We start from the raw sequence: 24,833 nt of genomic DNA on the forward strand, positions 1-24,833 counted from the left end.
CAACTGCTGGTTAGAACAATGAGTTACTTGCGAAATTACTTACGAGGAAAACTCCATATTTGCACATTTCGGAAACAAATCGTTTGCGTCTTAGATCTTTGAATTCACCGCTGGTACAAAATAGAAAACCAAACGTCAAAAGTCAATAAATAATTCGCCCTGCGTTCCCCGAACGGTTTTAAATATTTATTCGATAAAACGCGATCCAGCTGTTTCCAAAACGCTTTTCCATTTTTTCCCATTCTCGAATTTTAAACAATGGCTTCCTTACAGCCACCAGATTTTCCATACCGGCCGGAGATTTAGATTTTTTACCGTGTTTACTTTTAAATATTCCCCGGTTCCTTATCGCCACATTCACGCTCGGTTGAGATCATGCAAGTCATTCGGAGGGTACTTAAGAAAGTTTTTAGGTTTTTAAAGCCGGGTTCGTGTTTTATGGGGGTTTTTATGATCCGGGGGAGGGGGTGGCATTAATCCAACTATGCAACTAATACCGGATCGCTCGATATGCTAAAGTATTCAGAGCGAAAAGGTTAGGAAAGTCGTTCGAATTTCATGTTCTATTTGTGAGACTTTCGAAGCCGTCAATAGGGGTCCCGTTCCAACGGAAGATGAATCGATTCTGACTCGTTTAAAATATGCGCAGTGCACCGATTGTGACTCCTTGCACATACATCTGAACGTTTCTCACGATCCGGTATTGGTGATCTGTCCTGTTGGAACACGTCAAGCACTCAGACAACCTTCTGCGTGGGCCATTCAGAAATGTGTTTGCGGACTGGTTTTGATTATTGCAATTGGTGCGTTTCTCGAAATTAACGTTAGAGGTTGATTTAATACCTCGCTTTATGTCAAGTTAGTTGAACGGATGTGCAGCTGGATCACTTGGGGCTTCCACGTTCCATCCATAGGTGTTCTAAGAGTTTAGCGCTTTTGAGTGCATTTGAAACTTTAGAAAGTTTTCTCAAGTTGAGCGAAACAGAGCCTAACAGGTCTTAATGAAAATCTAAACCTGGAACAATATCATTCAGTAACTGTGAAAAAACTCATTTTATCGGCTTAAATTCTATTTTGCTACAACAATTCGTTTCAACCAATGACTCAGAACTAACGTTACTACTCCGTATCTTATAGTCACCCTGCTGGGTACGCGTTCTTCAATTAAGAAGAGAAAGAGTGCGTGTCTACTGTATCCAGACTCTATTTTACTACTTAGGATATCTGGATTTTTTTTTCTTTTTTTTATGTTCATTACAATCTGTCATTACAGGACATTTAGTAATATTTGATGAATTACATATACTAATTAGATTACATGTTTGTATAGGAAGTTCGACAATTCGAGCTCCCAATAATTATATCTTAAAATTTATCCGGAACTTCGAGAGGATTGAATCTTTTTAGTCTGTTGGTGTATTGTGACGAATCCGACAGATTGACGGCCAGATGATTGGGATGATGGTTAAGTCGGTCCAGATATTTGTTGCTATATTTGGTGATTTTTTCACGAACAGTAGGGGTTCGAAGGTCTGTGTGCAGAGTGTCGTTGGTCACATACCATGGAGCTCTGGTCAGTATTCTAAGGGTCTTTGGTTGGAAACGCTGAATGATATTTATGTTTGCTTGACTAGCTGTACCCCACAACTGCACGCCATATGTCCAAATAGGTTTGATAATGGATTTGTAAACATGTAACCTGTTGTTGAGGCTTAGTTCAGATCGATAGCCCAAGAACCAAGATAATTTTTTTAGTACTATATTCATTTCCTTTCTTTTTGCTTTGATGTAGTTTCTCCATGTTAGCTTCCTGTCTAGATGGACACCTAGGTACTTTGCCGAATCTCGTTGTGGGAGAGGGACTTCAAGCAGTTTCACAGGAGGGCAACTCCCCCTACGCAAGGTGAAGGTTACTCGGCTTGATTTGCTTTGGTTTATACGTATTCTCCATTTTCCTAGCCACTCTGTCAGTTGCTCCAGGTATTGTGGGCGTTCTTAAATTAAGACAGAAGAGAGAGCGTACGTGTCTACTGTATCCAGACTCTATTTTACTACTTAGGGTATCTGCATAGATATAGCATCCGGTCTAAGCTCATATAATAAATAAATGCAGTTTTACGTGCAGTGGCCGGCAAAAGTATTCATACATCTATAACGCTGTTAAATAAAATTAAATAACAGTATATTGCAATATCCTCTAATTATTTTACTTCTAAACGGCAACATGTCAACAACTCATCTGTAATAATTGTTTTATTAAATAATATTGTTTGTAAGTACTATTGCAAAATGTTTACAAACATGTCCCAAAAATTAGACCGTAAAAGTATTCATCCACTGCGTAGGTACGAATAAACAAGTCTACCTGCAATTGAGGCGATTATATCTACGGATATTTATTTTAAAATTGTGCAAGTTAATTGCAGCAGCTTAATTTATTAAACATTAGATCAGAGATTAAATGAAAAAAACTGTTCCAAAACTTAATGGGTCAAAAATTGGGAGAAACGACAGTTGCTGGAAGAGAGATAATACATAATGGGGTTACATAAACGAAATAAGTCGTATCGAGAAATAGGGCAAATAGTTAATAGGAGTTTCGCAACTTTTCAAAACATTGTCGAAAAGTTTAAAAACGAATACTCCGTTGTTAAAACAAGCGAGCAAGACGACTAAAAAAGATGACCGTGAGAGAAGAGAGAAAAATTGTACAAAAAGTCCAACAGAATCCAAGAATAAGTGGTTCGCATATGGCTGCAAGGATTGAAGGTATTTTTTTGAAAAAAAAGTAAGCCCCGATCCTGGACGATGGGTACCGAAAAAAGGTGGACACTTTTTAAGAGTGGCTACAAAGAAATATTTTATAAATGAAAGAAATAAACAAAAACGTTTTCAGTTTTTTGGATGAAAAGAAAAACTTAATATATTTGGTTCAGATGAGCGATAGCTGGTGTGGTGAAATAGAGGAAAAGCTTTAAATTCCAAGAATCTGCGAGCAACAATTAAGTATGGAAGTGATTTCCTGTATGGTAAGGGGTTACGTGTTAGCCAATGGGGTGGGAAACTTGGTAATCATTCCAGGAACCATGGATGAAATGGTCTAATTGAGTGTTTTAAATAAGAATCTCCTACGGAGCGCCTTAAAATTAAACATGCCTGGAGTTGATTTATTTAATCAGGACAGCGACCCAAAACAGTCCGCGAAAGTTGTTTAGGAATGGTTAATAGACAACATACCGAAAATCGTCAAGCCTGTACCACAGTCACCAGACATCACCCCTATAAAAAATGTATGGTATGAATTAGAGAAACGAATCAGGAAATGTCAGATAAGCAATAAAAGCGACTTACAACGAATTTTGCAAGAAGAATAGTTAAAAATTGATCCCTCTGTAACCCAAAACTTGGTTGAATCGTCACCTCAACGCTTGACGCTTTTCATTTAAGCTAAAGGCCATGCCACAAAATATTAATATTATATATGGGGTGTTGAAAAAAATAAACACGGCAATATTTAAGGGAGTGATTTCTCAGATCATTTTATGAAAAAAAAAATTATAAGGTAAAAAAATACAGGGTGTGACTTTTTAAAATAATAATGGTTTTTGAAATTTGGTAACGTTGTATGTAGTAATAAGGGGCTGATTTGGCCCTAACTAGATTAAAATGATTAAGTCCAGTGGCATCAGGGATGGGAGTGTGGCACACGTTTACCAAATTTATTAACAAAGGAATGGACGCCACTGACCTTAATTAAATTTCGATATTTTTTTGAGATAAATCAACTAAAAAGGCAACTTATTTGTCTCTTAAATTTTCGTCGTGCCTTGCTTCGTTTACGTGATAAAAAACAAAAATCCGTTTTGTTATATGTCCATTTATCATACAAAAACATTTTCAAATATTCTAGGAATATTCGCGAATAATTCGACTAAAAATAACTGCTTTATTCACTAGGATACGTTTAAAAATCAATAACGTGAATGTCATTTGAATGCGTCTCGTGATTAATCATTTTGTACCTGTCGAATTTGTTGAAGTTTAAAGTTTTTTCTAAATTTAACACCCTGTATCTTGAAAACAAACATTTCTGATCTTATGCTTGTAGGAACTTTTCTTCTTAAAATGACTGAGAAATCGCCCCCTTGAATATTGCCGCGTCTTTTTTAAACACCCTGTATATTTTAATATTGTTTATATTGATTTGCGTGTTTGACTTGTTTGTAAACAGTTTGGTATAGTATTTATAAACAATATAATGTAGTAAATCAATTATTATAGATTAGTTGGTCACGTGTTGCTGTTTAGAGGTTATTACAATATACTGGATATACTATTATTTTAATTTAATTTCAATGCGTTGAAGGTGTATGAACGCTTTGCCGGCCACCGTCTATACTGCGGAGTATGTGCAGCCGACTGTGATGTAAGAACAGCGGACATCGATGTCTAATGAGAGCTTTAATGGTCACAGCAGCATTTTTTACTATTATTTAACCTGTCCGAAATTCGAACCTAAGTAGAGCAGTCTTCAAAACGGTTAAGGATGCGAATTTCCATTCGAACACTATAGTGTTTATCGCACATTCTAAGTTCCCTCGTTCAGAACACGCCCGATTGGTGGTGACCCTCTTAAAATCTCTCCATGTGAATTCGTACCAGCCGAATGTGAGTTTAACGCCCTGCGGCAGATCTGTGATTTGTCTCCTCAGGTTAGTTTGGATTAGGTCGAGCCGAAATCTCTGAGCGATTACCTGAATTGCCTCGACCTTTCCGATATCTAAATTGTGCGTACTTCCTCGCAATGGAAAAAAACGCACTTAATAGACATAAATCTTTGACATTGAAACCCGAATAAACCGATTAGTTGTAGGCGTAAAACCATCAGACAAATAAAACACCGTTCGGTAAATAAATAAAAGAACGTATCGATGTCCTTACAGATTAGCCGAAGAAATCCATTGTTTAGCACCACAATATTAAGTAGTAATGAACTTAAATGCAGCCTATTATACGACCCAAATAGATACGAACCAATAAAAGTATTTGACCTATACTATTATTCTCGTTAAAAGTTGATTATAAATTCATTGTGTGATTAATCTTGGCTGCATTGCTACGCCCACAGGTTTACTGTTTGATCGTTGAATAACGTTATTAAAAGTTAAATCTTATGTGGGGTAATTATAACATTATCCCAGATAAGTTCATTAAGACGTCGCGTCGGTTATCTTTATGTATGACACCATTAAGCCGATCTAAAGCAAGCCGCAATTGCATCAGAGTTCAGAGAAATAGACCGGGATTTCAATATAGAAAAACGAGGTGGATGAATGACATTCTTATATTCGAAGAATAAATTCAATTTAATTGGTTAATGTCAAAAGGGAAACTTGAGGCCCTTTGCATATTTTAGCTCTTATTTCTGCACCACTTAAAGTGGAGTTTCGGGTTAGTCTGCATGAAGTTTGAGTAACGCGAAATAAAATATCTATAGTGCAAGTTTTATATTACTAAAGTTCTTCACGAATGACGTTATGACTAGGCTTTCGCCGGATCTCGTAGAGGAGAAGTATAACAACCTATTTTGTAAAATTTTACACGTTACGTCGGCTTCGTGTTAAAAGACAAAAGGTAACAGTATACCGGGTGATTTTAAATATAAATGGGACAAGCAAGTGTCTCGGAGCCGAGGAGGTCCACAAGAAAAGGGTCCGAATGAAGTCTCTTATTTTCGGAGGATCAACTTTTCTTTTGGAGGTTCCGACTTTTTGATGACAGTAAAAATGTTTCAGCGTTTTCTGCCGAAAGTATTAAAATTCATAATAATACTAGATCCAAAATAAGCGCTTCGTTAAGGTATTTGAGCAATTTTATTTGCTTTGTAGTAAATTTTATTTTATAATGAAACAAAAATCAGTCCAACAAATGTTCGGAATGGTGCCCCCGCTGTTCAAGGCACTTGACAATTCTGTTTTGAAACGATTGTGTGGTATTTTCAAACCATTTCAGGTGTGATGTGTCGAGAAGCGCGCATAGCATATACGTAGCACGGGCGTAGCGTAAGGGTAACTTAGTTTATTAATATCCAGAACTTGTTGCAAATATTACGAGGAATTTGACGACACTGAACGCGTGCGAAGTCTAAAATTTGGGTTTGGATTGGAAATTTCATTTGTCCGTTTGTTAGTTCAATTTTATCAAATTTTTGTTCAAACACTGCCGAAATGAGAATTTATTTTCCCTCTAGTGTCATTACGAATTTTATCACTTTGAGCAAAAAATGTTTCAAGTAAAAAAAAAAAAAATTACTGTCATCAAAAAATTCGAATCTCTAAAATATTCTCTTTGAAAAAATCAAGTCACCCCCAAAAGGCCACTGAATGTGATTTTGAAAAAAATAACAGCACAAAAACTGGGGCACCTGAAAATAAAAAATACTTTGTTCGGCCATTTTTCGTAGCTCTTCTCGGTTTCCGCATATTTGTTTGTCCCACTTATCCAGAATCACCTGGTGTAGGGCGTCTTGAACAACACAGTGAAATGACCACTCCATCCAAAAGCCTGCCGACCCTCCAGTATGTTAGCATAAATGACGAATGCTACATCTTTCCATTACGTCCAACCAGGACTTTTTTATTACGTCCCATAGGGGTTTCGACAATGAATGTAGGTTCTGTGCTTTTTCACGAAAATGTCTTCATGTTTGTTTTACCTTGCCGTTAACTGTTAAATAATAAAGCAAATATTAGCGAAGTATGATGTAGAAAATTGATAAATTTTAAACGTTGCATGTACTTGCTGATTTGTACGAGCGAATATTCAAACGAGTTAATAATGCATTAGTGGTGAATTAATTTTCGAAGGCCTACAGCGTTCCTAATTGTTTAATTTAAATCACCCTTGAGGGGGAGACATGAAAAAACACCCCAGTTTTTCTTCCATTTAGCGATGTGTCTAGACGCCCTCCGGCTTAGAAAAACCCATAGAGAAATAAATTCGAAATGTGGCTGCGCCCCCGGGGGTTGGAAAACATCTTCGTGTCCGTGACGTCGAAGGCTCACCAACTGACGGAAACACCTCTGAACGATACAATATTAAATTTGGAAAATCCGAACAGCCTGGAACGCTCACAATAACATTCGATAGAAGTTTCCAGGCTCGTAGTTTTAAAAACGCACATCACGGCAATTTAGGGTCCTGGAAGCAGACGCGAGGGCTAATTGTTAATTTCGCATCACCTGTACTGGCTGGTATTGGACTTTGCGATTTACATTTATAGCGAAATACGTCGAAATGTTTAACAACTCTATGAAAATGCAAACGACATGGGGGAAAAAGGAAAAAGGTGTGCACTTTTTGCCAGTGACTGACGTGAAAGACCGCAGATTTAATTGATTAACTACCGTTTGCACGAACATGTTTAAATTCCTCTTTGAGCCTATACAGGGTAAGTAAATAATGTTTTATTATAATTTACGGTTAAAGTCGGAATAACGTGCATGTTGTAAACACATTTTTATGGTACTTTCTGGGAATTATTTGAAGCTAGTCACCATTTTTATTTAGCATGCCAACGTACGCTATAAAGCAAGAGCGTCAGGGCACGTCCCTGGCGGTTTCCGAATGAGTTTGTTGCGAAATATTGTGTTCATAGGAAATTTGTTGTTTTTCCGTAATTTCGAGGCGACCCGCAAAGGAAATCCAAAACTTCAAGAAGCGCGCAAAGCTGCATTAAAAAAGGATTGTTTCGTTATCAAAATTGCAAGCGATTTCCCCTTGAACAAAACCAAACTGAGCCTTTTGTATTAATAATTCTGATTCAGCTAAAGTCCAATTTATCACCACTTGTTCTTTATCGTTGAATTATTTACCAAATGACTCTCAGCAGATTTCAGGAGACAATGATAAGCTTTCAGGCGAGGCAAAACTTGATACGCACGCTGCCGGAACTCTTCATCTGATCCACTACTCTAAATAAGTTTTTCCTCTGGTAATTCAAAACCGTTCTGACCTCGCTCGCGTTCGATATTGCTCCTCGTGCAGTTTTTTTGTTACATTTTTGGATTCAATCTGAATTTCACCGCCCAAATGTGCGGAAAAAATAGCAACAATTCAAGACAATTAATGTCTCGATTGCAGGAGGGCGGCGAGCCGGCACTATTTTTAAAAAGTCAGGCTCTCCTCGCATTGAGATCCTGGACCGGTAAGCAGCATTACAAATGTCGAACATGTGTTCAGTCCTACCTGTTATTTCTAGTAAAGTAACTCCAATGCAACATTTATCGGTCAGTGACATTTCAGCTAGATTTTCCAGCAAACCGGTGAATAAATCAAAACAAAAAAAATGTCACTCGCTGCCCACTTAAATTAAATATTTATAAAAATCTCCTCGATTTGAGTGCGTTTTAATGATTTTCGGATCGAGATGGCTATCGAACTTGGCATATTACACTAATAAATCGTGGATATGACGTAACTCGTCTATAATGAGTTAACATTTACATAAGTACATGTCTGCGTGCGGTAAGAGATCGGCAGCTGTATTCCATATTTTTTCGTTTAAAGGCAATTAAGGTGTCGATTTTTCAATAAGGCTCGCCTTAGGTTGTGTCATCACTACTTTCTCTTCTCTTTACTAACACTCGACCAACTGTTATGATAATTCAATAAGCCGTAAGTTTCGTCATAAAAACGTCATTTTACGCATCCAGAGACTCAGCTAGTCGAAGACTCGAAGATCGTTCTTTATAAGATTTGGATTTATATTTCTCTCCCCCTTTGACTGCGGTTTTGACAGGACGGGAGCGAAATCTTCATCTTGATGGATTTACGGCCTATTAAATCTCAAAATTTAAATATAGAGAACCAGTTTCGAGAGGGTGTCACAATGAAACATATGTCGTCTACAGTACGTTTTTGATACGGGCATTTTTAAGTGCGAGGGTGGGAAAAATCGGCGAAGTTGTTACTTGTTTAGCGAGTTGAAAGGTGTGCCGAGAATGGGAGAAAATTGAGTTGAATCGGTTCTTTGATATTGAGTTATGAGGGGTTTTGTTAGAAATGTACAATGGTTTAGAATTCTTTGATGATTGAAGATTTTCGAGGTAGATTTTGCGCTCAGTTGTTCGGTAAAAGAGTCGCTAAAAATCACTAAATACAATATGATTTTGTTTAATCCTGGAACGAGGGCAACGCTGAGCCCTTAGGATTTGTTTTTGAAAAAGGTTTATCCAAACAATTTGTTGGAAGGAATATGCGCCTTGTGAGTAAGCAACTTTGCCGGAGTGACGTGGAAAGTCAGTAATATGGCGCTTAAAAATTGTAATAGGTTTTTCCAAGTTTCTGATAAAGAGTTTTTGAAAAATTCTGTTCAAGTCATCTTCAAAAGTTTCACTTCATCGGCTTAAATTATACTTTTCAGGGAGTTTCTATTCGTGTGTTTCCGACTGAATTTCCCTTTTTTTTTTTTGAAAATTTTCATATTTCAACGGGCCTTGTTCGTAAACTCCAAACGGCGACCTTTGTCTAAATTAAATCGACCTCGTCTGAGCTCCAGACACCCGCTATACATGAAGTGGTAGCACGTTAGGTAACGGCTTAATTTTAATTACGTCCCGTGCTGATGCATTCTGTTACCCTACAGTTATTTATCGTACATAGCTGCATTATCAACACGGGTTCCTAATGGTTTCCTCTCAAAATGCCTTTCCAAATACATAACCGATCATAATATGATAAATCTGTTCAAATGGATTTCACAGATGCTCAACTCCTACACCTATAGCGGATATTTACAAATACCCATACTTCATCGTATTCATTTCCATGACAAAAGCAAGTGCAACGATTTGCAATTTCGTGCACTTTCCCAATAGAAAAGTGTGCGATTTTTCGGGCGTGCGCCCGATGTCTCTTGGTATCGCATTAAGAATCCGTAAAACGTTTCCCAATTTCCTAGCGAAAAATCCTCCCCGAGCGTCGGATTTGCATAAACCACCTTCGAATTGTACACTTTGTCGCATTATGACGGGAAATATATATTAAAAATGAGATTTACCGGGGAAATAACAAAATGTAATTTTATACCTGAATGCGGATCTATCCGCGCCTCGAATCCGGAATTAGATTACGTCGGGCGTGCGCTTATCGATTTCAAAATCGAAAGTTATTTTCGTAATCCTGGATTCGCAAGAAGGATTATTTTAATCTGCAGGCCCAGCGACGTGCAGCATCTATCAGGAAATTCTTTAAGAACATGTTCTAAAAAATTGCGTTAAAATTAGCCTCACTGTGCTCTCCTGTATGCACAATCAAAATCCGCAAACGCTTTCCCGCAGTCGATTTTTCATAATCAGAAGGAATGAAACAAAACCCATCGACAAGGAGGGTTGAGATCCATTATCTACAATATTTACTCATTTCCTTATGGAGCTTTCTCTCATTTTGCGGGTGATATATCGATTGGGAACCATTCTTTGTGCTGTGCCGAAAGTGTTAATTTTTTTTTTTCCGCGAAGGGGGGAGGGGAGGTTTTATCTTTACGTTTACGCCCCATCGGTCGCGAATGACAATCAATTTTGCCATTATTTCCAAGGGAAATTCTGAATTATGGTCCTCGAATTCAACGTAGATTGGCCAAGGAATATAGCCGATAATTTTGAATCTTCTTATTTTGAAAAGAAAAGGCGAGTTTTCTAATTGCCGAGTTAATTAATATATTGTTTTATCGACCTTAATTAAGTGTTTTCGGGGCTAATAATGATCTTCCACGCATAGAAAATTTATGTTTTTCTCATGAACCTTTCAGTCTTGTTTTTTTCCAGCTCGCATCAGTCATACGTGTTAAAAATTCATTTCTTTTCGAAGAGTTTTCACCTCGTGTATTTGACTTCTCATGGTAGACAGTCTAGCATATCATCATGGAGATATTTCAGGGGCCTACAGTAGTCCGCAAAATAATTTAAAAAAATGCTAATTACACCCATGATCAGAAAGTTTCAAGTTGTTTCTCATATTTTGCGTTTTTCTCATGCACGCCTTGAATGAAATTTTTGAAAATACGAAACGTCAAAAATCATAACAAAAGTATTACAATGGTTGAAGCACAGCCGTAGCATTTTACATTGCAGGCCGGAATATGTAAACTGGATTTCCTCAATTTACATTGATATGTATTTTTTTCAAATTCTACGAAAACAGTGATAGATACGAAAATACTGCAAGAAGCCAAAAGGCTAAAAAATTGTACCCTGTAGATAGGTATGGATGATCGTGACACTTTGTTGTGAAAGGTCACAAAGAAATAGGTGCACAAAATTTCCTAAAGTTTAACTCAAGGTTTACGTGAGAAAAACGCAAAATATGAGGAAAAATGTGAAACTTTACCACTCTGTATATCAAACAAAAGTTGCATTTTTGACCATGACTATTAGCATTTTTTATTATTTTGTAGAGCACTATTGACCCCTGAAATTTCTTCAACATTTTATGTTATACCCCGTATATAGAGAAACTAAATCGGGCACCCTATGACGTAAAGCAAATGCCTAGCCATCATCCGCGGATAGTGGTGGAACAAATCTTGATATTAGGTATATCTGACGTGTTTTGATGTGAAAATTACCATTAAGTGTAATTGTTTGATAGAAATCTCTATCGACTTAAGTAGAATGGCATCATCCCGTTTAGCGCGTGTTTTTATGAAGCACAGCAGATATTGGAGATTTTTACTTGAAAATTAACACGCACGTGTCAGAATTTTCAATAAAGTAGTCCGTTGCTAAAAGTTCCGAACTGCCTCGAAAGAAAAAAATATGGCAACGTCGTGATTAGAGTTCGTTTTTAGAAATAACAGTTATAGGCAGTGAACAAATATTTATCATAGAAAGTTTAATCAACTGCGGCACCTTGATCTAATCATGTTAAAGCACCATCTGAAAAACTCAAGTGAATTTTCAATTCCGGCGCTTATTGTGACCCACTCTTGTCATCATATGGCACGCTAATAGTGTATTACTTTACGAGCTTTTTATAATAGTCATTATGCTCTGAGGGAGACGTTTACGTGGCGAGGAGCTTAAGTCACTCGAGGGAACAATGGCCATAAAAAGTGAGTACATATAAAGCTATTTCGTGCCTAAGGTATCTTAAACGCAAATAACATTAGATTGCGCTTTAGAAATTATTGTCAAATGTCAATCTCGATTTCGCGTAACCGCCACTGCGCCATCTAGCAGTTCGACAAAGCTGACTGATGTGCTCTACAATAGGCGGCAGGATTGCCATGGCAATATGTGTTCCTTAAGTGGCCAGTAGGAATAAAGATTTTACATCATGTAGATCTCTCATTGTCCCCTTCTGCTGGAATCAACAACCTGAATATTGGTTCATTATTACGAACCGAAACTGTTTAATCATGAATGTAGGAAATAAAGTTACTACTTCCAGCGAGTGCGTGAGGTAGGACTTAACGGCTGTTTTGTGTGACTTTTCTATAACAAGTATGCGTTCGGTGGTATACTCGGATGTATCGATACTGTTCCCCTGGGCAAAACTTTAAAAAAAAAACTGGAAAAAGTATTGAAACCATTTGGGGAAATGGAGTAGGACAGGTCTCTTGAGTAAACAACATTACCGGACCGATTATGAAATTTTGATGATATCTTGTGGATATCGCGAATTTAAAATTTCTTCAAAATTTCCAAATATTGCATTAAATATGATTTAAAGATAGAAAAACGGAATCATTTCGAGGTTTAAGCTTCAAGGGCCAATGTTTCTACAGTTGTCGTACCGACGAAGAGATTCTTTCCATGGACGCTGTTTTTTAAAATCATTACTTAATAGGTCGTCCATCCAAGGACCAGCGTCGAAGGGGACTATCCAGAAATATCCAGTAACTACAGGAAGAGTTCTGGAAAATAATCAGTTGTCTAGAAATAGGTATGAATTAGAGCCGCCAGTGCAGGCGCTAATTCTACTTTTTGGGTTGCACAGAATCACATAAACAGTGTACGAACAATAGGACAGTTCAAGAAAAACATTTATGCCTATTTCTAGTTTGAATTTCGAATGGTCAGCTCTGTGATTTGAAATAAATAACGATCAACAGCAGTATTTCACCAGTGCTAAAGTGTGTTAGTCATCACAGCATACCACACAGCGGGCACATAGGCCACGAAATAACCCAATCCGAATATTAATTTGAAAACCATTACTTCCACATATCCAGCCAAAACGACATTGAGTCAGTGGTTCGTACCGGTTGCTAACCATTATTATTTGATTTGTTCCAGGTCCGCCCCTGCTTTGTGTGGAACAGCAATTGGATCCAGACATTCGACGATGAGGGACTGCAAATATTTGATGTGGATGCCGAGTGCGAGTGCCTTTGGATGCAGGTCACTTGTCTTGTGTTAGAATTTAATGGTCTCGTATTCCCCGTAATATTCATGAGGTATGTTCCGAGTCAAGATGAACTTAGCGCTTTGAAGTACTGATGTGTCGTTGTTTGCCCTACGCTCAGGGAAACTGTACAGATCGGTTCATGTTTATTCCGTTCATCCGCATCGCGATATTTATCCACGTGGAAAATGCAGAAAAGAAAAACAAGAAAAGCCGCCCCAGATACCGTGTATACGGCGACAAACTAGCTACTTTCGAAATACGACGTTATAAACTGTCTGGCAAAATTTCCTCAAACAAAAAACACGGAACTTAAACGAACTTTTAAGTTTAACTTTGGGGGAAATTTATCGTCTGGGAGTTACAATGGAAAATTTCAGCCGGCAAAAAGTCTCAGTATGCATAAAAGGCGTGTCCGAAGATAAATACGGATATTAAATGGGTTCTCAGAAAATAAGTTTATCACCAGGTGTACCAATTTATCAATTCATTAATAATTCGCGCACTTGCGCCGCATTAAACCGTAAAGTACCACTTTCCGCCCCGACTATTAGCAAATAGAGGTCACTGGTGTCGTGTAATCGAACCGTTCCCAAAACAATTATTTATAGGGTGTTTCCTTACTTCACGCTTGTTGTGGGAGTATTGTAAAATTTATAATAACCGCTTTTCTAACAGGTCCGAGCCGTTGCACACACAACTAGATAGTATTTATAGCCTATAATTTACTATATGTGTCACAATAAATTTATTGTATTTTGCATCGTTATTGAATTATGCAACTCTGTGTGTGCAATTCGAGTGAAGGTCTCCCTGGGAAGATTTCCGTGTCTTCTCATTGGCCGAAGCCTTCGTAAGCCTATAAAATATCCATTAGATACGTAGTAAACGGATAAGTGTTATTCTTCATGTTATTACGCCAACACTGTTGATCCGCGAATAAGGGTTAATAATGAATCTTATTGCGAGATTTTAATAGTTAATGTTTGCGGAGGCGGAATTGCGGAATTCGGATTTTTTTATTTTTGAAATTCTTAGCTGAATTATTCGTCAATCGTTCCGTCTACTTTCACGTCGAATTCTGTCTTCCCTCAAACCAAAAGATACCAAGGGAGGCAATTTCCCCAGAGAGATTGGCGCAGTTAAGCTTAATTGCTTTATTTTTGGCTCCTTGGTACCCATCTCTGCCAAAGTTCCTGGGCCTCCCCATAGAGTTTCAGCTGTATTGTTGTCCTGACTGCTAACAAGATGATGGATAGCGAGACACGCCCATTGAACGGCCTTTGCCTCAAGACAAATGCGCTGGTGTGTCGGAGACTCAATGGTAAACTCAAATTCAAAATAAAGGAAGGCCGAGAGGCGGCAAACCGATTTTCAAAAAATAGTCCAAATTAGATTCTCAGACGTTAACTAAAATTTAAGTTCTCTGATATCTTCTTTTGTTGAAAAGTAGCCTTTCCTGCCACTTTTTGGCCGGAGTTCACAATTTTGATTACCTTCTAACTTCAGCAAGAAGCATTTACAGTGGGGACATTGTTTAATAAATAAAAGCTAATCGTTGCCTTGGTAACCTGACGCATCATCACAGATATCTACCAGATTTTTCAATAGTAACGCAACGTCCATTTTGTACCGGAATAAATGGTCGATACGTTCCCGACATACATAAATGCAGAATGGGTACCATGTATTGACAGGCAATATGCTGGAATATCTTCGAAAGTAAAGCGGTGAATCAAAATTTTAGAAGAATGAAAAAATTAAGATAAAAGAATATTTAGTTTAAAAAAATTAAACACGTTTACCATTGGCGCGCGGAAAAAAAGTTGGGGGGGGGGGGGGTGACCCCGAATTTCCCTTTTCCGGTAAAAATTTTTTTTTACGTAAATTATAGGAAGAGAACGCCTCATCGAACTGTGCATCACTACAAAATTTCATTGAAATGCGATAAGAAGTACCGAAATTATTAACCAAATAAATTTATTTTTTAATAACTTTAACACTCTGTATATTGAGTATAAAACGCCAAAGAAAAAAGTCGCATAAGGAAAGTCGACTTATTGTCGCTCAAAGAATCTGTGGTTAGCGGATTGGCCTACTAATTTGTAACACCCTGTATATGTAAAAACTAATTGTCGAAATTTTGGACAGGACATGACTCGAAATCCAGCCAGTAGCATTTGCTGGTAAAACTTCTCTTGCAACTTTCCAAGTTCTTATTATTTTTTTTTCGGAACAAATATAACATGAAAGTTCTTGAAATGAAATTCCTTATTCTTCCTTGGGCTCTCAAAGAAATGCGAATTTTTAGAGAAATTCACGCATGAATTCAACCCAGCAAAAAGACTCATTTAACTGGTTTGCCAAAACGGTTCCTTTTGGAGGGCTGGATCGATATTTAAATAGTGACAAAATGACTATTTTCGGTTTGGCCAATAGTTTTTCCATCTTTCCAAACAGTCCCCTTGGTGGTGACACCGCCCGTATGTGTGTCCAGTATGTCCAGCGGAGCACCGTTAATCACTGCCAAATAACAAAACCTCCTTTTCGCAACCTAAGCGCGTTTCTTTAGCCATTACGGAACAAAACTGGGCAGGAAAGTTCGGTGTCAGGCCCTCCCGCTTTAAAAATATATCTCCGAACTTTTTTTAACTTTGATATTCGGCGAGTGTCAAGCCGTCGTACAAGAAATGCCCATAAATTTTGCCGGGCGCCTGTTTAAAAAGCCATAAATATTTTTGTATCATATTTCTGGACTGATACATGCCGGCTTTTCGTATGTCAGCCTGGGTCGCAACCAACGACAACGGAAAAAAGATTGTCGGTTATGTAAACGAAATTTATAATTTTTGATGACAGGGGTTTCTTTCCATTCTGGATAAATTAACGTGAACTGGAAACAAAACTTCAGACGACCCGTTATAATTTCGTATAACACGCGGTATACTAAGTTTTTCTATTTGTGACTCACATGTCTCTTGAATTTGCAGAAGTTGCACCATTTTATTGGTGTCATCGCCAAACATACGTACAGGGTCTCCACGCAAAAAGTCCCATTCCCCCTTTAACTTCTCAATGTAATGAAATAGATTTAAAAAATTCTAACAAAAAGTACTTGAAAGTTCATTTAGTTTTTTAAGATAATAAGCAGTTTTATGCGGGGTGTTTATTAAACGTGTGCCAACCCATTATTGCATTTTTTTTTTTTTTTTTTTTTTTTACTTTTTTTACGTATTCAAATTCTGCGTTTTATTAGAAATTCAACGACATACAGTGGTGGCCATAGAAATTGGACCACTACTGGTTCAATTTTAAACATGAAAAAAAGTTTATTGAAAGTTATTCTATCTCGTTCGAAATGGGGCTCTAAATTTCTACAAGGTTGGTAATTATGTGTGTCAATAGAAACCAGGGTAATTACCTTATACTATAATTGTACTTCCCCTGTTTCGTTTAGACAGTCAAAACTAAGGTGGTCATAATAATAAGACCAGTGTATTAAAAGCTCGTTATTTTTTTAATAACTTTCATAATTCCTCATTCATTAGAATAGTAATTGAAAGGTAAGTGTAATTAATTATTCCGAAGCATTTGGATGCATTTTAATAATTAATATACAAACAGGTGGGGCGTAAAAACCACTGTTCTTTAACTGAAAGAATTAGAATAGAAACACTTGGAGATGAGGGCAATTCCTTTCGTCAAATTTCTCAAAAACAAGGAAGATCGAAAACGTTAACAATAAATGCCCTCAAACACGAAGAACAACAAGAAAATCGCGGTCGTAAGAGGAAAACAACCATTTTGACCGGCCGCCGAATAAAGCGAGAATCCCAAAAAAACCCTTTTAAGTTCCAAAGAACTTCAAAAGGACCTAAAATTGGAAATAAGTTCCAGAACTATCCGAAGACGATTGCAGGAAGTTCATTTACATGGCCGAGCGGCTCGGAAGGTACCGTTGTTATCAAAAACAAACAAATTAAACAGAATAAAATGTGCAAAAAATCATCTTCGCTTTGAAAACGAAGATGATAACATAAAATTGTGAAAAAATGTTCTTTTTTCGGATGAAACAAAAATTGATTTGTTCGGTTCGGATGGTCGACGGTACGTGAGGCGGCCACCAAAACAGGAATTGCTTTCAAAATATACTCTAAAAACCCTTAAACATGGAGGTGGTAATATAAAATTGTGGGGTTGCTTCTCTTGGTTCGGTGTTGGTCCTATTTATTGTATAAAAGCAATCCTGAAGCAAGAGGAATACCTTAAAATAATGAAAAATGTTATGCTGCCGTATGCTTCGGAAGAAATGCCATTAATTTGGAAATATCAACAAGATAATGATTCGAAACATACGGCTAGGCGAGTGAAAAACATTTTTTTTTAATGAAGCAAATTCTGTTGTGCTATGGCCTTCACAATCGCCGGATCTGAATCCCATCGAAAATCTTTCGGTACACCCTAAGGCTACTGTGAGGAGTCACCAAAAATTAAAAAAAAATAAAAAATAAAAAAGAACTGTGGTCCATAGTCCAACGGGAATAGGAAGCTATTCCTGTTGAGCTCTGCCAGCGTTTAATACGATCAATGCCTAAAAGATTAAAGGCAGCGATTGTCCAAAAGGGAGAAGCACCCAAATATTAAACGTTAGGCCATATTGAATTGCTAATTTCGTTTTTTTTCCTTTTTTTTTTCTTTGATAATGTTTTACCGCTCCTATTTTTATGACCACATATTTATTTTGTTTTTATTGTTTTATTGAAGACTTTTATTTATTTTTCGTTAAATTATATTTTTGTATATTGTTTTCTTTATTATTAAATGTATTCTAGTTTTTTTGTTCTAATTTTTTATCTCTATACTGATAAAAATAAAAATTGAAATTTTTGAAGTGGTCCTATTTCTATGACCACCATTGTATATGTCAGACTTCAAATCTTATATTTTTTAAATATTAAAAAAAATTTACTCCCGCATAACATAGTTCAATGGCGGTGTTCTGCAAATATATTTCAATTAGTTTTAAAAACAATATGGCTGATATGGTCAGTCGTAGTCATCTGTTTAGTCGTTGTTATCGATTGTCTCAAAATTATATTAAATAGTTTATTGCGTTTCTAATCAATATTTTCTATGAAAAATGGTACTTACTGAAGAAAAAAGGTACGAAATTTTGGCAATTTAGTTAATATATGAGAAAAATGCTTCAAAAAGTTTTTTTTTTCTTTCAAATCCAAAAGATATTTAATTTCAAGCACTTTTTGTTAAAAAAACGTTTTTTACTTCAATATATTAAAACGTTAAAGGGGAGGTTGGACTTTTCGTGTAGACATTTTGAGGAAGGCTCAAGGCAGTTGAATTTGAGGAATTATTTAAAGGAATCGATATTGAAAAAAGCATAAAAATCTCTTGATAAACAATCCAACAGCCCATCTTTGTCGAAAAGACTTTTGTTCTTAGATTCTTCCAGTATTGAGGTGGTTGGGGATAAAACTTTGGAGAACCTCCATTATAAACAAAACATTGCAGGTAACTGCATTTCCCCTTAGTTAGTTCTCTTGATCAATTACGCGATAACGCTTAGATTTATACTTTTGCTTATATTTATAATTTGTTTAAATTTAAAAGGTGGCCTGTGGCCATCAAAATCGTCGTGTATAGGCATTTTAAAACGCTATAACGTGAAAGAAGAAGCATGCTATTCTTTGCTTAAATTACCGACTGTAAACTTCCCCAATTACCCTTTTTCACATCACGCACACCTGACAGGAGGATAAGTAGCCATTGTGGTAACCGGCCAAATACCCGGACGAGACAGACGTGCACTAACCCCAAAATGACCAAAAACCCAAACAAACACGACAAAAGAAATGGAGGTTTCAGCCCCCGGAGAGATCGAGCTCACACTTAACTCCAGGTTTAGCCCCATGTTTATCCAACAGATTATTTTTCTTTATAGTGTTTACGTTTGAAGGCCCGGTATGTTTGTAATAAGTAGAACGTTTGAGGGGCCCCGTTTCGAGCTGTTTTCTTTAATATTTGTTTTTCTTTCATGATTCTTGGGGACAAGACGAGCGGAGCCCTTAAATTAGATCGCCCGGCCTGATATGGTGGCGGTTTTTGTTTAAAATTGAAAAACGATGGAGATAAACAATTGCGGTGTGGGAGATCTCTCCGAGAGACCTGTGTTTGCTTAACATTAAATCTCTGAGGATGGTTGTGGTACTCGGGATGTTTAGTGCGGCGCAAATAAGCGTGATGTAGGGTCATAAAGGCGGCATGCAGCAACGAACAGGAATTAATGACGTTCTTCTGGTCTTAGCCTTGACACACTCCCATCTCTTTGAATTCATTAGAAATAATGCGAATTTATGTTCATAAGGAATTTTCTTCATTATGATTACCGTTGCAATGTTAAACAGACATTAGTTAACCTGAACAAGTCTCTATATTACCAACACCTAATTAATATGCACAACAATGAAGCGGTGTATGTTTCACATTCTCGTTTTTAACTGAAATTTGAATATGTATTTGTGAAAAATGCATTGAATGTTCGGAAATGAAACTCTTGCTAGAAACGACCGAAAAGCGAGGCATTTTTGGTTTTTCTTTTAAGAAAATTGTTTACTCGGCATTTCTCTGACACCTGTTTTTATTTCTTTTTGTCCTAATTGTTTAATTTTGGAGAGAATTTCGGAATTCACCAATAAATCATTAACATAACGGTGTAACGATTTTACACCCGTTTTAGCAGAAACATGCTACGCGTTCCCGATTCGGATTCAGGTCTTTTATTTACTCCTCTCTATAAATCTATGATGAAGCAGTTTTTGTATTCGTTAAGTTCGATTGAAGAAAAGCACAATCACCGTGTTAGAACTTCCTATTGAAATAGGCAATTAAAAAAAAGACAACATTTTAAAAGAACAAATCTCAGTGAAAAACAGTCTCATGTCATTCGATAGTTTACATAACGAGCTCCACTCAAACATGACTTATTGTGATTTAATGGCCCACCAAAGGAAAAAAACACATTTTAAACGCCCAATCGTTTATTTTGAAATATATATATTCACCCCTCGGAATGCCTTTTTGTTTACATTTTTCGAAAGCCCCAAGTTGACGGATTTAGGGCGTTCGAGAATGCCTCTGCATCTTATTCATTAAAGAGTTAAATAGGCTGTTTTGTGGACGTGTCGTCGAGGAATGTTTAGACTCCATTCCTTCTGTTGTTGCTTTTTTTTTTTTTAATTTGGATATATTTGGTTAAATTGGGATTTTATAGACATTAAGTTTTAATGACTATGTCCTATAATGAGTCTTCACGAACGGTTAGTGAGACCTAATTGAGAAGACAGCGGTTCAGAACCTGATATCTTTTGAGCATGTCAAATAACTACTCACTTCGAGTGATACGGGGTTGTGAACTACTTAGCAGGGCCAAAAAATGCGAAATTCTTTAATGCGTTCACAAATCCTGCGAAAATTGTATACCAATAATACAATATATTTCTGAATGAAACAATCTATTATGATGGACAACTTATGAACAAATTTTATTAAATATTCAAATAGTAGCTACAAAAAATCGACGGGTGTCGGATCGAGTGATCTTACTGGCCATTTTATGACATCTCGCCTGCAAATCCATTTGCCGTGAACCAGACAGTTGAACCGCTCTGTAACCGATGCGACGTAATGAGGGGCACCTCCATCTTGTTGAACATAGAGCTTCATTTTATTAAATTGGGTGTCTAAGGTTCGGACAATCAAACGCCTCTATGACGTTTTCGAAGAGCTCCAAATGCAAATGTCCCGTTAGATGTTCTTCAAGGACGACCGGCCAATAATTCCGTGTCCTAAAATGCCTGCCTTTACGTTGACTTTACGTGGAGGTTGTGTATATTGTTTCCTACGTATGTGCGGATTTTTTGTTTTGCGAGTTAGAGAGTGGGTCAACCATCGATTTCTCGGTAAATACATTGGTAGTTCCGGTGCAATAAAATGACCAATAGGGCATCGTTTCTTTGATAAAAAAGGAAAAGCTCCCCGAAAACCCTTGTCCTTCTTTCTTCGTTAGTGGCAATACTATCGAAAATAGGACACCTCGTACACTTCTGAATTCACGCGCACATAAATGAATGTGAGGAGAATTTGCGAAGTGCCATTATTCATTAAAATCATTGCTCAAGTATTACCATTATGTGGCATAAGGATCTGTATAATGAGTCATAATGGCAACCATTACCAAATGGAAAAACTTTCGGTAGAACTTATCTCATTCTCCTGGTACTGTAATAATAATAATAAGCAAGGTCTTTTCGGCACTGTGATAGGAAAAAAGGAGACACAACGAGAACACGCCGTAAAAAAGAACGAAACACGTATAGGAAGAACAGTTGTTTTGGTGCCTCGTGCACCGCGGCCAAGTTGCACCTCGTTTCTTCACATCTCCACCTCCTGGTGTTGCACCGCAGAACAGACCGTGGTGCCCGAGAGCCCTAGGTTGGCAACCTCGCGCCCATGCCCACTGAAATATTTAAAACCGACCCATCTTGCCTCCATAGATCGAAAGTTAATAGCGGTTACTCTGTTGCCAAGTGTCCCAAATTGTATCCCCTCACGGGAAATCTCCATCTGGTTCTGGCTAGTGCACACGTATGCGTAATGGAATTTCCAAGTTAATGCGTTTCGCCAACATCAAATTTATTGCCTTATATAAAAGTGATGCTGCGCTTTCATTATAATGCGTTATGGTCGTTAAGTAATAAATTTATAGCAATCAACTTCCCAGCCTCAGGAAAAGCATTTTGATGTGATAAATATTTTATACCTGTTAATAGGCTGTAACATAAGTTGTTTAAATTGCATTTTCCGACTTAAAGGTGCATTGTTGGCTTGAATGCTCCATATCTGTGGATAATCTGGTAATTTACAGCTGGCAACACCGCTTCTCCAAGAGGAGATCGGTGAACTTGAGGTGCGCTCTCTTCAACGTGTGTGCAACGTTGCCGAGAGCCCGTTGGAATTCTTCTCGGTAGTTGGTCGGTTCATACCTGCAAGTCAGCCTGTTTTTTTTTCACAGGCTATGCATAACATTCATGTTAATAGTCGAGTGTCTTGAGAATCGATCAAGTTTTTGCTTGATTAAAACCGATGTTCATGCGATTTGTTAAACTTTAAAGAAAACTCGAAAGAATTATAATAACTTGAATTTTTGCTTAAGGAGTTACGTGGTTTTATGAAACGTTACTAAGAAACCGGACAACAAGGAGAATGAGCTTTCACCGGGTTTAACAAGTTTTCCATTAGAGCCATTGAATAAAGAGTTTATATCCCGCAGATCCCTCATTATTCCGTCGGAAGCTGTATGACTCCCATTTTAACTTCAGTCAACAAGCCGGCTATCGGTCGTAGGTAATATATTAAACGTGCATACAAGTTCTTTGGTAAGAAACAGTTTCGTCTTCACGGACGCCATCAGGCGCTTTCATGACGCTTAAAAAGCATGGGCTAAGCTTGCATAGTTTTTTGAAGGTATAGAGGAGCATGGAACAACTTCTAGAGACGTACAAACTTGTTTGCTTTCTTGATACGGGAAACATTTGACGGTGTAACGAAAGAGGACATTCTTCACAGTGCATGATAGTACAGGTTAGGTTCAAATAATAAAACAAGAATATGAGCAATATGATGCGGCAATGATGGAAATCATTTTTGGGCATCCTACAATGAAAAGACTACTCCGGCTACTCAAAATCAGTTGAGCGGACGATCTCTTTGCACTACACAGAACTTTTGAGCCAGAAAGTCTGGGTATTTGAGAATTTATTGCTTTATGATTTAAATCTAAGATGAAGCGTACCGTAAAAGTCCAGAAATTTTTCATTTTTGGTAATTTAGAGTTGCAATTAGTCTTTCAGAATAAATTTTGCTTAGGGCTGAGTAAATTTTTGAAAAATAAATGTTTGCAGGAGCTCGCTCTTTGTTTTTTTTTTTACTGGCGTAAAGCATCACATTCTCATTAGAGCCGCTTAGAATTTCACCCTGTTTTAAACGCCATAAACTCAAATATTAAAACCGGCCATTTACCATCATTCCGCCTTAGAATGTACGAAGAACCCCTAATTTCGCACTCTCCAACGAGTTTTTAAAGTAATAACCTACAATGTGAAATATATTTTTGGCTCCTTGAGCTCCGGCCGGGTTTTCGCCATAATTTAAGCACATAAATCTGAACAAAAAAAAAGTGACATTTTACCCTCGTTCTGCATCAAAATAACTCAAATATTTTTCCGAGCATTCGTGTATATAATTCCACCAGAAGGGCCTTAAGTTTTGCCGTAAAAGCTTTTACGAACCGGCAACGTGGCTTTGCCACGGAACAGTTTCATTCTGCTTTTCAGTCAACTTTCAGTAAAGCTCTGAATACGGTGGAAGCTATTTCAAGTCGATAAATTCGGTAAGAAGCGTGAGATTCCTAAGGAACATTCCGCATTTCTTTCGTTTTGTTGACAGAAACCCACCGCGTTGCGACCTGTCAGAATCGCGTTTGACAGTTCTGGTGAAGTCAAACAGTAAACGAGCACGGCAATTATCTTCAACAGCAAATCCCGGATCGAAGAGTGCCTTGCCCGTATTTGACAGGTCTTCAGTAACAACAGTGTTTTGTTTGGAGATTTAGCATTTGTTACGTTGTTGGTTTGTTAACGCCGTGGTATCGCGCTCCGCTAGATTGGGAAACTGTTATTCAAGTGTTTCCGATCAGATTGTTCGTGCTTTTGTTTTTTTGGAGGAGTAAAACCAGTTCTGTTTTCGAAATGCGAATTAATCGGCTTGAAAAAGGTGCTTTAAGTGAGTTTTGAAGTTCATTTTGTGGATGGTGAACGTAAAGAGGATTTAGGTGGATTATGTCCGCGGAGGAGATGGAAGTAAGTTTTTGCCGTTAGGTTTAGGAGGTTTTCAGGCTAAACTGGAGGTTTAGCAGGGGGATTAAGATAAGTAGAAACAAAAAGTTGTAGAGGACATTGAAAATTAGTTCAAGTAGTTTCACGATGCAGATTCTTTTTTTATCTCACTGAACACGGATCGGAAGCTGAATTTTACCATGAAAATAATGGAAGATGGAATTTACCTCTTAATTACCTGAACGCGAAACGTTGAAAAAAAATTGAAAAAACCCAGAATTTTGTTTCCATATTTTTACATTTATTTCCAGCAAATTTGAAATATTTCGAAAAAATCAATTTTCATTTCACGCAAAACTTCATTAATTGTTTGAAGCGAATATTTGACAGTTCTAAAACACACAAGTTTCAGATCTAAGTTCGAACAGAAGGAAAGCCGCCCGTTTAACATGTTGAGCGCTTTGCCAGATACCGGTGTCCACTGGTATTCTGGTGTGCCGGACAGCACGCACTCCA

General features: G+C 37.4%; 1 protein-coding gene across 6 annotated transcripts in view; it reads left to right on the plus strand.

Annotated features, from left to right (window-relative positions):
• The window catches only part of LOC136344803 (uncharacterized), an 81,249-nt gene that overhangs the window by 18,275 nt on the left and 38,141 nt on the right, over positions 1 to 24,833 (plus strand). For 2 of the 6 annotated variants that reach the window (XM_066292588.1, XM_066292590.1), the window contains exon 1: positions 23,835 to 24,341. Coding sequence is in view for 2 of the 6 variants with exons in the window: in XM_066292586.1 (XP_066148683.1) it covers positions 13,398 to 13,459 (62 nt within the window). In the remaining 4 variants the exon portion in view is untranslated. Of the gene's footprint in view, positions 1 to 13,292; positions 13,460 to 23,834; positions 24,342 to 24,833 lie in introns of those variants that run through there. The other 4 variants (XM_066292586.1, XM_066292587.1, XM_066292591.1 and 1 more) reach the window with 4 other exon arrangements.

The sequence above is a fragment of the Euwallacea fornicatus genome, chromosome 18 (assembly GCF_040115645.1).
Source record: "Euwallacea fornicatus isolate EFF26 chromosome 18, ASM4011564v1, whole genome shotgun sequence".
Taxonomy (NCBI): Eukaryota; Metazoa; Arthropoda; class Insecta; order Coleoptera; family Curculionidae; genus Euwallacea; species Euwallacea fornicatus.